Below are 15,806 nucleotides of genomic sequence, written 5' to 3' on the forward strand. Positions count from 1 at the left end.
CAGATCAATACCAGACCTCCTCTAATACTGGATGTTCAGATCAATACCAGATCAGGTGTACTGGAGGCAGAGGATACACAGAGCTAGAGAAAACACACAGGCACGGCTGCAGCGGTGTCTCATTGCCCAGGAATGTACACTCACCACCGTGGAAACACTATGACATCATCGCGAAGCCCCACTATACAAACTTCTTTTTAACACACACAGTCTTGTTTAACTAACCTTGTGGGGACACAATTGATTCCCATTCTAAATCCTAATTTCCTTAACCCTTAACCATACCCCAACACCTTCTCCTAACCCACAACCCCTTACCCCAATACTAACACTAATTCTAACCTTAACTAAACCCCCTAGAAATAGTATTTTTCATTGGTCTAATTTTTGTTTTTGTTTATTCTTCTTGTAGTTAAACATGTCCTCAAGCTCACACACACACAGTCTTGTTTAACTAACCTTGTGGGGACACACAATTGATTCCCATTCAAAATCCTATTTTCCCTAACCTTACAACAAAACCTAAACCTAACCCACAACCACTTACCCCAATTCTAACACTGACACTAATTCTATCCTTACCCTAAACCCCCTAGAAATATTTTTTTTGTGTTGGTCGATTAAACATGTCCACACACACACAGCTATGTCTTACTATACTTGTGAGGACTTTTTGGGGACCAACAACTGAGTCCCACTCAAAACCCTATTTTCTCTAACCCCTAAACCTAACCCCTAGTTCTTGCCCTAAACCTAATCCATAAGCCTAAAATAGCCTTTTTACAAGTGAGGTTTACTATTCTCTTGAGGACTTCTGGTACTCACAAGCAATCTTCCCTCAAAGCTGCGCGCAGTAGCCCTGAGACCACGCACCTCCCGCGGGACTGCCTCACAGAAGAAATATCAGCCCACGGAGAGAAGAACGAGATTGAACTTCACTCAACTTTCTAGAGCAGTGGTCACCAACCGGTCGATCACGATGGATCTCCAAGGCATCCCTAGTCAATGTCTAAACATTTCTGTAAAAAACCCAACGATAAAGCCCTGCGTTTCTATAATTATTTTGGCTTTAGTTATTGGCGGTAGCTGCACCCGATTCAGCTGCCCTGCGTGCCGGGTAGGCCAACTGTTGCCATTTTGAAACATTTCATGTGTCTGAAGGTACAAACTCTTCCTTCCCGGCGGACCCGGAGAGCAAATCAAGTGCACTATAGGCCTACCGCTGGCTAATGGATGGCTAAGATGACCGTGTCTGCAGTACAAGAAAGCTATAGCAAAGATTTCAGAACATTGAAAACCATAACTAGAGAGAAACTGTCAACGAATACAGCAAAGAGCTGCTGTTTTTATGATTAACTTCATGTTTAAGTTCTTACTCAGCACTGTCAACACTTTGTATTCAACACTTTTATAAGCCATAAAATGCCCTTTTCTCATATTTCCAATCAGCTCAGCAACAAGCAGTGCAGCAGTAATGAATGAGTAGGACATTGTATCCATAGGCTTGCGTTATTATTAGCGGCTTGGGTCTTTTTTAATATCAAGGAATATTTCACTTTCTCTGGTCATAGGAGTAACAACATGAATTTGTGCATGAGGCAGAAATAATGCGGTGCGACTTGAGTTTCGACAACAGCTGGAAGAAGGTGTCACTTTTTGGTCAGTGTCAGTGGAGGAAAGGGAGAGCGGAGGGATGTTGAAAGGTGAACCCTCAGTCTGCTGCTCTCTCCCTCTGCTGAGACTGACCATCAGCCCAGTAAAATAAAAAGCGAATTTTTTAAACGTATGCTCACTCAGCTGTGCCTCACAAGTAATACAACAACAGATCTATTACCGGTGTGATCATATAGCCTACCTCAAATGCTTTAATATAATTTTTTTTAAATGTCCCGAACAACAATGCATTGGCAGGGCAATTCAAGCAAAGCCAAAGCCAGTATGCGGTGATAATGTATTGGGCCTGTAGCTTACTGCACAAACCTCATTGCAACAGTACTGTTTTTAATTGGTTAATGTTTCATAGAAAAAAAGTTTAGCCTAATTTTTTTGAGCGTTCGATCTTGGCTTGCATTTTGACTCAGAAAGGGATCTTGACTCAAAGGTTGGTGGCTACTGTTCTAGAGTTTTCCTTGTTAACACTATCACAGTTTCCCTTTACTGTGGCAATTTTGATTGAATCAAGGCAATATTTGCCACTTTCAATGCAACATACTGAAACACAAAATGTGGTTGTAGGCAGAAGCCATCGGAGTAGGATTCTATTGCATTGACATGCACGACTCAGCCTGTAATCTACACAGACTGGTGCAGCATAACAAATCAGAGCTGCAATAGGCCTATATGCAAATAGACCATTGCCATATATGGATCTGTGCCATTTACTTTGAACTGAACTGTGTTTACAGCATGAGTGGTTGTGAGTAGATGCGCTTGTTTTGAGATCAAAGCGAGAGCTGCATGTAGCCACGTGTGCACATTTTGTTCATATCCTTTGCTAGTTCCATTCTTTTACTTTGAGATTTGTGTGTATTGTGAAGTGTTAGATGCTACTGCACTATTGGAGTTAGGAACACAAGCATTTCGCTACACCTGCAATAACATCTGCTAAACATGTGTATGTGACCAATAAAATTGGATTTTAGTCAGTGATCTATTAGTCCAGTTATAGATTGTTTGTTGTCGCCTAAACATACCTCGGCCTAAACATCAGTGCCACAGGTAACTTCCACAAAGCTGTGAACGATCTGAGAAACAAGAAGGGCTTTCTATGCCATCAAAAGGAACATACAATTCGACATACCAATTAGGATCTGGCTAAAAATACTTGAATCAGTTATAGAATCCAAAAATTAGCAAAACGGGACAAACACCAAATTGAGAGACTGCATGCAGAATTCTGTAAAAATATCCTCGGTGTACAACGTAAAACACCAAATAATGCATGCAGAGCTGAATTAGGCCGATACCCGCTAATTATTAAGATCCAAAGAGCCGTTAAATTCTACAACCACCTAAAAGGAAGCGATTCCCTAACCTTCCATAACAAAGCCATCACCTACAGAGCGATGAACCTGGAGAAGAGTCCCCTAAGCAAGCTGGTCCTAGGGCTCTGTTCACCAACAGACCCCACAGAGCCCCAGGACAGCAACACAATTAGACACAACCAAATCATGAGAAAATAAAAACAGAATTACTTGACACATTGGAAAGATTTAACAAAAAAACAGAGCAAACTAGAATGCTATTTGGTTCTAAACAGAAAGTACACAGTGGCAGAATACCTGACCACTGTGACTTACCCAAACTTAAGCAAAGCTTTGACTATGTACAGACGCAGTGAGCATAGCCTTGCTATTGAGAAAGGCTGCTGTAGGCAGACCTGGCTCTGAAGAGAGAACCTGCTATGTGCACACTGCCCACAAAATGAGGTGGCAACTGAGCTGCACTTCCTAACCTCCTGCCAAATGCATGACCATATTAGAGACACATATTTCCCTCAGATTACACAGACCTACAAAAAAATTTGAAAACAAACCCAATTTTGATAAACTCCCATATCTATTGGGTGAAATACCACAGTGTGGAATCACAGCAGCAAGATGTGTGACCTGTTGCCACAAGAAAAGGGCAACCAGTGAAGAACAAACACCATTGTAAATACAACCCATATTTATTTATTTTCCCTTTTGTACTTTAACTATTTGCACATAATGAACTTTTGTGAGTGTAATGTTTACTGTTCATATTTGTATTGTTTTATTTTACTTTTGTTTATCTATTCCACTTGCTTTGGCAATGTGAACATGTTTCCCATGCCAATAAAGCCCTTGCAGTGAGAGACAGAGAAAGAAAGCGGGAGGCAGTGAGAGAGAGAGGGAGAGAGAGAGAGGAAGGGTGGCAGAGGGAGATGGAAGGAACCGATTGAGTAAAAGAGAAAAACCATTAGAAAGTTGAGATTTAATATGGAGGAGTAAAAACAGTGATAAGAGAGTGAGAGGAGAGAAGGCCAGCATTCATATGGCGTTCATCACACATCTTCCAGACATTCATTTGACAAGCTGCGTTAAAAAGGGTTACAGGGGAGATGGACACTAAGGAACAGTGGATCTAAGTGTGTGAGTGGTTCCTGACCCCCCCCCCCCCTCTTTCCTCCCCAGGATCGAGGGGTCAGTCCTGGGTTCAGTTCCAGCGTCGAGCCCTGAGCCTCCCTCCCAACTCGTCCTACAGCAATCTCACTGCCCTGCTGACTGTGGCCAACAACCCCAGCCACATCCAGCACTTCCCCTACCTACAGGGCCTGGGGGGCAACGGAACAGGTACCTCCACTGGGACAGACTGGGACCAGACTTAGGTGGAATACACTCTGGATGGAAGAGATGAGGGGTGGGTGGGTGGGGGATGAGGGGTGGGTGGGATAGAAGACATGAGGGGCTGGTGGGGAGTGTGTGGTGAAGGGATGGATGAGGGGTAAGTGGGTGGGTGGAGATGTGGGGTGAAGGGACAGATGGGTGGGGAGGTGACGGTAGGGGTGAGGGGGATGTGGTGAAAGTAGGGGTGAAGGTAGGTGGGAGGGGTGGGGGTGAGTGGGTGGGGTGAAGGCAGGGGAGTGGGTGAGGTGATATAGGGGTGAAGATAGGGGTGGGTGTGGTGACGTGAGGGGTGGATGTGAATAAGGTAGGGTTAAGGAGATGAGGGGTGAAGGTAGGGGTGAGGTACAGTTCTATGTAAGAGGCTCCATCAAAGATACACTACCCATAAGAGCCCCCTTTAACACAATATAACCCCTGTGCTCTCAGACAACCTGTGTGTGTGTGTCCATTTTACATTTGTATCATTTAGCAGACACTCTCCACTTCTCTTTCTCCCTGCTTCCTCTCCTCTTCTTCTAATATCCTCGCTCTCACTAAACTTCTCCTCCCTCTCTGCCTCTCACTGCTCCTCTTCTCCCTCTCTTACTACACCTCTCCTCTCTCTCTCCCTCTCACTACACCTCTCCTCTCTCTCTCCCTCTAACTACACCTCTCCTCTCTCTCTCTCTCCCTCTCACTACACCTCTCCTCTCTCTCTCTCCCTCTCACTACACCTCTGCTCTCTCCCTCTAATTACACCTCTCCTCTCTCTCTCCCTCTAACTACACCTCTCCTCTCTCTCTCTCCCTCTCACTACACCTCTCCTCTCTCTCTTCAACCCTCACTACTCTCCTCTGCTCTCCTCTCTCCCTCACTACTCCTCTCTTTTGGCTCTCCTCTTGTCCTCTAACAGGAAGTGAGCGTAGGTTTGAGCTGACTCCAGTGGCGGCCATCTCTGTCCACCTATTGGCCAGCGAGGGGGTGGAGCTCCAGGTGAATGGCCCAATCAGCATCTCCATCCCTCTACCGGCCAATAGCGGCCTGAAGGAGAACCAACACATCCCAGCCTGGAGGTTCGACCCCAGTCTAGGTGAGTACACACACACACAGCTTTTCAGTTTTTCCCTTTCTGAGCAGGGAGCAGATTTCCTGTGTTTGGGTCCAGAGTTCCTGCCCTCTGAACTTCTAATCAGTGGGGTAAGGTGTGTGTTGTGTTGTGTGTGTTTACCCTCCTGCATCCTTCATCAGTGGGATCTATGTTTCCTGAAAGTTGATGGGATGTGTGTTTCTCAGTCAAGCTGGGAAATGCATCACTACATTCTTTTTTTAAAGGAACTGGGGAAAGAAAGCGTACCAGAATGCAACACACTGTACAGTGAGACGGGAGATTAGTGAGGTAGAGTTATGAATGGAAGACTTGAGAACTTTATAAAAGATTATCTGACATATTATTGGACGTAACGCACCCTATTAAAACACATCAAAACACTATACTTCTTGTTCCTGATTATATCCACATCACAAGATTGGCTAGGAAATGTAGCCTAACCTGTTTGGAAAATCCCTCTCTCCCTCCCTCCCCAGATCAGTAGAGTTGTAGTCAGCCCTAGATCATTGACTCAGACAGCAGTGGAGTGATTTAGGAAGGTAGCCAGAGTAGTGCTTGAACCAGTCAAGCTGAGGTACACTACCAAGGACGTCCTGTAATATGAAGGTCCAGTCACTGTGACCAACACAACGTGACTTACTGTTGCTGAAGGAGACCATTCACTAGCCCAACGAGCTGATTAGGACGGGGGCTATAGGATCACAGACACACACACAGACAGATATACACATAAGGTGTAAACAATCACACACAGTACTGTACCTAGCCCAGCACAGCCTGACCCAGCATAGCCATGTTCTCCTGAGGAGTCAACTCTCTCACTGGGTGACCCTTTACATGATTGACATTGAAAGCCACTGTTCCCACGATGCCTTATAGCCAGAGGGTATGTAGCCTTGTGTCAATACACGCACACACACGCTGTATGGGGTTAATATTTCCCAGAAACAGCCACCTCTGGTCCTCTGTTTTAGTCCACCGTTTCCCTAGCAACCCCCCAATAACAAACCTAACAGACTTCGGGCTTTAATTGTGTGTGTAAGTGTGCGAGAGAGAGTTTGAGATTTCTCCAGAAATATTTCTGCCTGATCATTCTTTCTCCACACAAAGAAGCCAATGTTAGGAGGGAGTGTGTTGTTGTCTAGGCTTGCACATGGAGAGGTGATAACACACACCAACTCTCACACACACACCAACTCTCACACACACATACACACACCAACTCTCACAGACACATACACACACCAACTCTCACAGACACATACACACACCAACTCTCACACACACGCCAACTCTCACAGACACACACACACGCCAACTCTCACAGACACATACACACGCCAACTCTCACAGACACATACACACGCCAACTCTCACAGACATACACACGCCAACTCTCACAGACACATGCACACGCCAACTCTCACAGACACATGCACACGCCAACTCTCACAGACACATACACACGCCAACTCTCACAGACACATACACACGCCAACTCTCACAGACACATACACACGCCAACTCTCACAGACGCACATACACACCAACTCTCTCACACACACACACACACACACACACACACACACACACACACACACCCACACCAACTCTCTCACACACACCCACACACCAACTCTCTCACACACACACACACCAACTCACACACACACCAACTCTTTCTCTCACACACACACACACACCAACTCTCTCACACAGACACACAGATGCTTGAGCACACACACACCAACTCTCACAGAGACACACAGATGCTTGAGCATACAGAGCCACACAAACTCTCACATACAGACGCTTGAGCAAAAGACACACACAGACTTGGTCAAACCTGTTCTGCTAGTTTAACTGACAGCATGTATTTTGTTCTGGGATGTTGTGGAGCACTGAGCTGAATGATGTCACATTCTGTTAGAAAGGAGCATGTTTACCTCCGTGTGTTTATGATGTCAATACCATCCAGTTAATGATGTAACTACCATCCAGACTCAATACATTACAGTGAGGAGTTAATGATGTCAATACATTAGAGAGGAGTTAATGATGTAACTACCATCCAGACTCAATACATTACAGAGAGGAGTTAATGATGTCAATACATTACAGAGAGGAGTTAATGATATCAATACATTACAGAGAGGAGTTAATGATGTCAATACATTACAGAGAGGAGTTAATGATGTCAATACATTACAGAGAGGAGTTAATGATGTCAATACATTACAGAGAGGAGTTAATGATGTCATTACATTACAGAGAGGAGTTAATGATGTCAATACATTACAGAGAGGAGTTAATGATGTCAATACATTACAGAGAGGAGTTAATGATGTAACTACATTACAGAGAGGAGTTAATGATGTCAATACATTACAGAGAGGAGTTAATGATGTCAATACATTACAGAGAGGAGTTAATGATGTCATTACACTACAGAGAGGAGTTAATGATGTCAATACATTACAGAGAGGAGTTAATGATGTCAATACATTACAGAGAGGAGTTAATGATGTAACTACATTACAGAGAGGAGTTAATGATGTCAATACATTACAGAGAGGAGTTAATGATGTCAATACATTACAGAGAGGAGTTAATGATGTCAATACATTACAGAGAGGAGTTAATGATGTCAATACATTACAGAGAGGAGTTAATGATGTCAATACATTACAGAGAGGAGTTAATGATGTACAGTGGGGGGGGAGTATTTGATCCCCTGCTGATTTTGTACGTTTGTCCACTGATAAAGAAAGGATCAGTCTATAATTTTACTGGTAGGTTTTTTTGAACAGTGGGAGACAAAATAACAACAAAAAAATCCAGAAAAACACGTCTAAAATGTTATAAATTGATTTGCATTTTAATGAGGGAAATAAGTATTTGACCCCCTCTCAATCAGAAAGATTTCTGGCTCCCAGGTGTCTTTTATACAGGTAACGAGCTGAGATTAGGAGCACACTACCATCCAGTGATTAGGAGTGCTCCTAATCTCAGTTTGTTAACTGTAAAAAAGACATCTGTCCACAGAAGCAATCAATCAATCAGATTACAAACTCTCCACCATGGCCAAGACCAAAGAGCTCTCCAAGGATGTCAGGGACAAGATTGTAGACCTACACAAGGCTGGAATGGGCTACAAGACCATCGCCAAGCAGCTTGGTGAGAAGGTGACAACATTTGGTGCGATTATTCGCAAATGGAAGAAACACAAAAGAACTGTCAATATCCCTCGGCCTGGGACTCCATGCAAGATCTCACCTCGTGGGGTTGCAATGATCATGAGAACGGTGAGGAATCAGCCCAGAACTACACGGGAGGATCTTGTCAATGATCTCAAGGCAGCTGGGACCATAGTCACCAAGAAAACAATCGGTAACACACTACGCCGTGAAGGACTGAAGTCCTGCAGCGCCACAAGGACCCCCTGCTCAAGAAAACTTATACGTGCCCGTCTGAAGTTTGCCAATGAACATCTGAATGATTCAGAGGACAACTGGTGAAAGTGTTGTGGTCAGATGAGACCAAAATGGAGCTCTTTGGCATCAACTCAACTCGCCGTGTTTGGAGGAGGAGGAATGCTGCCTATGACCCGAAGAACACCATCTCCACCGTCAAACATGGAGGTGGAAACATTATGCTTTGGGGGTGTTTTTGTGCTAAGGGGACAGGAAAACTTCACCGCATCAAAGGGACGATGGACGGGGCCATGTACCGTCAAATCTTGGGTGAGAACCTCCTTCCCTCAGCCAGGGCATTGAAAATGGGTCGTGGATGGCTATTCCAGCATGACAATGACCCAAAACACACGGCCAAGGCAACAAAGGAGTGGCTCAAGAAGAAGCACATTAAGGTCCTAGAGTGGCCTAGCCAGTCTCCAGACCTTAATCCCATAGAAAATCTGTGGAGGGAGCTGAAGGTTCGAGTTACCAAACGTCAGCCTCGAAACCTTAATGACTTGGAGAAGATCTGCAAAGAGGAGTGGGACAAAATCCCTCCTGAGATGTGTGCAAACCTGGTGGCCAACTACAAGAAACGTCTGATCTCTGTGATTGCCAACAAGGGTTTTGCCACCAAGTACTAAGTCATGTATTGCAGAGGGGTCTAATACTTATTTCCCTCATTAAATGCTAATCATTTTATAACATTTTTGACATGCGTTTTTCTGGATTTGTTTTGTTGTTATTCTGTCTCTCACTGTTCAAATTAACCTACCATTAAAATTAGAGACTGATCATTTCTTTGTAAGTGGGCAAACGTACAAAATCAGCAGGGGATCAAATACTTTTTTCCCCCACTGTAACTACCATCCAGACTCAATACATTACAGAGAGGAGTTAATGATGTAACTACCATCCAGTTCACATCTGAACAGAGTTCATAATGACATTCCTACAAACTCTCACAAATGACTAGTACCAATGTAAAGGTGACCAGTAGAGTGTGTGTGTGTGTGTGTGTGTGTGTGTGTGTGTGTGTGTGTGTGTGTGTGTGTGTGTGTGTGTGTGTGTGTGTGTGTGTGTGTGCGATGCCTTACTGCCAGAGGATACAATACACTAATGTAAAAGGTCATCCAGTGAGAGTTGACTCCTCAAGAGGACAGGGCTGTGCTGGGTTGGGCTGTTTCTGTGCTTAGCTGTACTTGGTCCATGGGGATCGATGACAACTGTGGGAGGGAGGGAGGCGAAGCGTTTCACAAAGATGCTGAGTCACAGGCATTTCTCTGCTTCTCTTGTTTCTCTCTCCCCCTCCCTGTACATTAGTCTCTTGTTTCTCTCTTCCCCCTCCCTGTACATTAGTTCTTCCCTTCTAATTGGGTTGCATCAGAGCATCTATAATAGACAGAGAATCCCCTGCAGAGCCCACTGCTGCACTGTCATAGCCCCTCTCATACACAGATCTAGGATCAGCCTACATACCACAAATCCTTATCATAACCAATGGTGACGAAATTAAAAACTGACATTAGATCGTTGTCCAGGTCGTGTTACCTCATCTTACACAATGACTGTGTCTGGCTATGTTATGATGATTCTGGCTCATATGGCTCCTGGCCGGTATGTGTTATGACTGTGTCACTGTGAGTATGCTGCCTCCTGGTGGTTGACTGAAGAACTGCAGCAACACTGTGACGAGGCCAAACGCTTTACACTGATTTACTGTGGTTGAAGAGTATATGTCTAACTCTCTCTGTGTTTGTTTGTTTGTTTGTTTGTTTGTAGGGGCCTGGTTGAAGAGCAGTCTGGGCTATGTCCAGAGGGAGGGAGACCAGCTCAGCCTAACCTACATCGCCCCTCAGCTGGGATACTGGGTGGCTGCCATGTCTCCATTATACACAGGTACCAACACACACCATGTCCCCGCTACACACAGGTACCAACACACACCGTGTCCCCGCTAGACACAGGTACCAACACACACCGTGTCCCCGCTAGACACAGGTACCAACACACGCCGTGTCCCTGCTAGACACAGGTACCAACACACGCCGTGTCCCCGCTAGACACAGGTACCAACACACGCCGTGTCCCCGCTAGACACAGGTACCAACACACACCATGTCCCCGCTAGACACAGGTACCAACACACACCGTGTCCCCGCTAGACACAGGTACCAACACACGCCGTGTCCCCGCTAGACACAGGTACCAACACACGCCGTGTCCCCGCTAGACACAGGTACCAACACACGCCGTGTCCCCGCTAGACACAGGTACCAACACACGCCGTGTCCCCGCTAGACACAAGTACCAACACACGCCGTGTCCCCGCTAGACACAGGTACCAACACACGCCGTGTCCCCGCTAGACACAGGTACCAACACACGCCGTGTCCCCGCTAGACACAGGTACCAACACACGCCGTGTCCCCGCTAGACACAGGTACCAACACATGCCGTGTCCCCGCTAGACACATGTACCAACACACGCCGTGTCCCCGCTAGACACAGGTACCAACACACGCCGTGTCCCCGCTAGACACAGGTACCAACACACGCCGTGTCCCCGCTAGACACAGGTACCAACACACGCCGTGTCCCCGCTAGACACAGGTACCAACACACACATTTAAAACAGGTATAACTTCCTCTGTGAACCATTAAAAAAAAAAGAATGTGTTTGTTTCTGCAGGTCCGGTGGTGGCAAAGGACATCAGTACGTACCACACAGTCTTCCTATTGGCCATACTGGGAGGCATGGCTGTCATCCTCCTCTGCCTGCTCTGTCTACTACTGTACTACTGCAGGTCTGTCTGTCTGTCTGGATCAATGGACTTCCCTGCTGACTGTCATAAGTGTGTCTTGTGCGTCAGTGAAGCAGTCTTGAGTTTCAACGGGACTGTCTTCTCTTTCCTCCCCCCTTCTCTCTCTCTCTCCCTCCCTGTCTCTGTCTCCCTGTGTCTCTCGCGCTCTCCCCGTTTCTCTCTCTCTCCCTGTCTCTCCCTCTCCCTGTCTCTGTCTCTTTCCAGGCGTGGTTGTGTGAAGCCTCGTCTGTCCCAGCGGAAGCTGACCCTGTCTGGTCTGGAGGGCAGTAAGAGAGACCAGTCCACCTCCATGTCCCACCTCAACCTCATCAGCAGCGAGGTCAGTCAACACCCAGGCCAGGGACCACTGGTCTCTTCATACAAACATGCTTTCTCCCTTTGCCACTGCACTTTCTATTGTTATAATCACAGCTAATATTCTGTTGAGTTTTTTCACTTTTGTGTTGGTGTGTATTGATGGTATTGTTCCCTGTGTGTTCTGTGTATTTTGTTTGAAGAGCATGTTAGATAATGGCATAGTGCTACTGTCTGTGAAACTGACACTAAAACCTTATCACATCTCTAGGTTCATTTGGAGCTGGTCTCTATGACAGCAGAACCCGACATGACCACGCCCATGCTCAAACCCTCCTCCTACGATCGCCATGACCTGGTCTCCCATGGCAACCACAGTCGCATGTCGCTAGGAAACCACAGCCGAAGTCGTCATGGCTCGTCGCTAGGCAACCTGACGCCGCGCAGCAGAGACTACCGTCAGTCAGTGGAGACGTTCCCGTTTAAGTCAGCCCTCTCCACCGGGACGGATGCCGGCTACCGCCAATCATACACCTCCATCTGCTCATCCATCAATCAGCTCCCAGATAGACTTTCCTCCTCAAATCAGGTGCAGGCGTCAGCAAGTCAATTGAGTGGTGTTGGGGAGGGCGGGACTAGTGTGCGTGAGGCTACCTCGCCCTGCTCCCCACCTGTCTCCCCTATCAGAGGGGAGGGGTGTGAGCGCAGACCCCCAGACTACCTCCTGTCCCGGTCTGTGGACCACCTGGGCTCCCTGCCCCTCTCCCTCCCCAGGCCGGGCCAGCTGCTGTGCTGTGGCTCTGTGGACCTGCTGAGTGGAGGAGACGGTTACCCCAGGAGGATCCGGCCCACCCTGGTGATCCCAGCCCACTACATGCGCCTGCCGGGGGAGCACCCGCTGTGTGGCCAGGCCCTGTTCTTACAGACTGACCAGCAGAGTGACCTGGAGACCATCCAGGCTGAGCTCAACGCCTCACACTCCCAGCAGCCCCTGGGGCAAACACACACCGATTATGCTACCGCCTCAGCCAACCAGGGACAAGGAGAGGGGCAAGGGGAGTGGAGCAGCCTATCAGAGTCCCTGTCTATCCCGACAGCACTTGGGGAGGCAGGGATTATGCAAATGAATGGCGAGGACACGCTATTGGCCGAGAGGAAACTGATGGAACTGCGGGGAGGGAAGCCCCTCACACACCCGCGTGCCTGGTTCGTCTCATTGGACGGTCGGTCTAACGCCATCAGACATTCTTACATAGACTTGCAGCGGGCTGGGCAAGCCAAGGGGAATCCAGGTGGAGGAGGTAGCCATGGTAACAACAGTGGTGGTAGACATGTCAATGGAAACGACGCAAGTCTGGACTCCGGGGTGGACCTGAATGAGCCCAGAGCAGGGCGGAGGGGAAGGGAGGTAGAGAGGAAGGTAGGAGAGAGGGAAAGAGAGAAAGACAGAGAGAGGGGGAGGACAAAGAGCGGCCCTCCTGCCATGGCCTACACCCAGCTGGTATATGTGGATGACCTGGAGGGGGAGGAGGAGACTCCTGAGTGTAGCCCCCAGGATAGCCCTTTAGGTCCAGGGTTGCAGAACACACAGGGACATCAACAAGTAGAGGAAGAGGAGGCGGAAGAGGAACACAGAGGAGAGGGGATGATACAGGAAGAGGCTCCTTCACCCCTCTCTTCCCCCTCCTCTTCCTCCTCCTCCTCTCCACCCCCACTCACAGAGACAGAGGGCGTGGTTTTCAGGACTGAGCATGACCAGACGGCCCTATTGTCTGTTGCCCCTGACGACCACGGAGAGGAGGAGAAGAAGAGCCCCTGGCAGAAGAGGGAGGAGCGCCCCCTACTGGCAGTCTTTAACCTCAAATAACCTCTGACCCTTGAACTATGACCTTACTTCCCCTCCCACCACCCTACCCCAGATTGACATGAAGAAGGATTGGCCAGCTATAGATGTACAGATCATTCAGGAATACATCTGCACTGGGAGCTAAATGGAACGGTCAGTGAATGGAAACGATTGGAACAGTTGGAAGTCCATTGGAACTCCATACATTCTAATGTCTAATCCTTCCTGTGTATCATCATAGCCCCACACTACATGGACAGGCCACTGACTAGACATGCCATAGAGACTTTGTCTGAGTGATACAGATGAACTCCTGACGTGAAAACAAACTAAACAACGTCAGAGAACATGTAATGCACAACTGCTATGCCTTTAGTAAATTAGCTGTGTCAGCAAAAAGGGGCTGTAGAATAAAGTAGACAGACAATGAGTGTGTTTCAATACTTAGCAGCAGCCTCCTTTCCTCAGTCTTATCTGCTTCAGTCCACTGATCTGAAAAGCATCGGACAAGTAAAAGCAATATGGCGTATGTCTACTGGCAGGTCTAGGTAGAAGGAGTAGTGGTGTTTTAAGATCAGTAACTAGGACAGGATATACATACAGCAGGAAAGGAAGCTACTCTAATGTTTAATGCTGCAGGTAGATGTTGCCCAGAGGCACAGATCTATGATCAGTTTTCCCCCCACAAGTCTTAATCTGGGCGGCAGGTAGCCTAGCGGTTAGAGCGGTGGGCCAGTAATGTAAAGATCGCTGGTTCGAATACCCAAGCCAAGAAGGTGAAAAATCTGTCGATATGCCCTTGAGCAAGGCACTTAACCCTGATTTGCTCCAGGGGTGCTGTTCTACTATGGCTGCATCTATCCAGTGTATGTGACAATAAAACATATTTTGTTTCGTTATTTTTTTTAGGTTTGCATTTTCCATAACGTTAGGGTACCTTAGATTAGTGTGTGTGTAACTTCAGTTTCCCATCCACATGACTGGTGAATCAGATAATGGGATACAGCCCCCTCTGTTGGTGACTGTTGATATTACAGCACTCTACCAGTGAAGTTTTATATGAAGGTTTTTGTGTGTTGAACCACTGACTTCGGCATACTTTGCTCTGAACGGCTGGCTATGCATCACTTTTATACAGTTGCTTGAGATGCCTTGTTTTGTAATTTTAAGTACTCTGTGATTTTAGTTGCCAAACTATTTTACTCAAATACTTTTATGCTATTTTCTACTCGGATATGTTTTATCGTTTTCTTTCCTTACTGTAAGTACAGAGTTTGAAACACACACACCCAAGCCTTTTCTCTGAAACCAAACTGCATCCTGACGTTTGGAAACCACTATAATCGACTTCCTCGTTTTCCAAGTGCCTTTGAACAAGTTGACTCGTACACATCAGTTGATCAGTTCAGCAAGCTATTTATTTCTCCTCTCCCCTGTTGAGCTCTAACCCTCCACTACCTCATCCCTCTCTCCTCTCCTCCCTCTGTCCCTGGCAGACAGCATGCAGTAACCCCCTCTCACCTCTCCTCAGTCACAAAGGGAGGATGCTGTGTGACCATAGCTAGATTGTTTATTGATTTTTGCATCTGCCTCTGTGTGCCAGTGTGTAGTCATGTCTTTCTGCGCAAGCATGTGCCTGAGTGTTCATATCTGTGCGTGCAGACAATATACTGCAGGTCGTGTGTGTGTGTGACAGCATATGACATCTGAGGCATTACAGTGTATATAGTTCTCTCCTCTACATGTTGACATGTGAGCTAGTGTTGTGAATGACCCCTCGTCCTCTCTCTCTCTCTCTCTGTACTCCATCACCATAGTTACCACTCTGGAAGAGTACTGTATGTTACTGTTCCATCCATTCTGAATGTCTTAACTGGTTGCTTGTATTATAATTTACGCTTATTATTCTGAATAAAGAGACAAACTGGA

The 15,806-nt window shown here is 46.8% G+C and overlaps 1 protein-coding gene across 1 annotated transcript in view; it reads left to right on the top strand.

Moving 5' to 3' along the window:
- Nucleotides 1-15,806, top strand: part of LOC115176567 (protein FAM171A1) — a 33,670-nt gene extending 17,864 nt beyond the window's left edge. The window contains exons 4-9 of the mRNA XM_029736624.1: nucleotides 4,158-4,316; nucleotides 5,263-5,439; nucleotides 10,695-10,811; nucleotides 11,605-11,719; nucleotides 11,942-12,056; nucleotides 12,303-15,806. Of these exons, the coding sequence (XP_029592484.1) occupies nucleotides 4,158-4,316; nucleotides 5,263-5,439; nucleotides 10,695-10,811; nucleotides 11,605-11,719; nucleotides 11,942-12,056; nucleotides 12,303-13,898 (2,279 nt within the window). The 3' untranslated portion in view covers nucleotides 13,899-15,806. The remainder of the gene's footprint in view (nucleotides 1-4,157; nucleotides 4,317-5,262; nucleotides 5,440-10,694; nucleotides 10,812-11,604; nucleotides 11,720-11,941; nucleotides 12,057-12,302) is intronic.

The sequence above is a fragment of the Salmo trutta genome, chromosome 37, assembly GCF_901001165.1.
Source record: "Salmo trutta chromosome 37, fSalTru1.1, whole genome shotgun sequence".
Classification (NCBI taxonomy): domain Eukaryota; kingdom Metazoa; phylum Chordata; class Actinopteri; order Salmoniformes; family Salmonidae; genus Salmo; species Salmo trutta.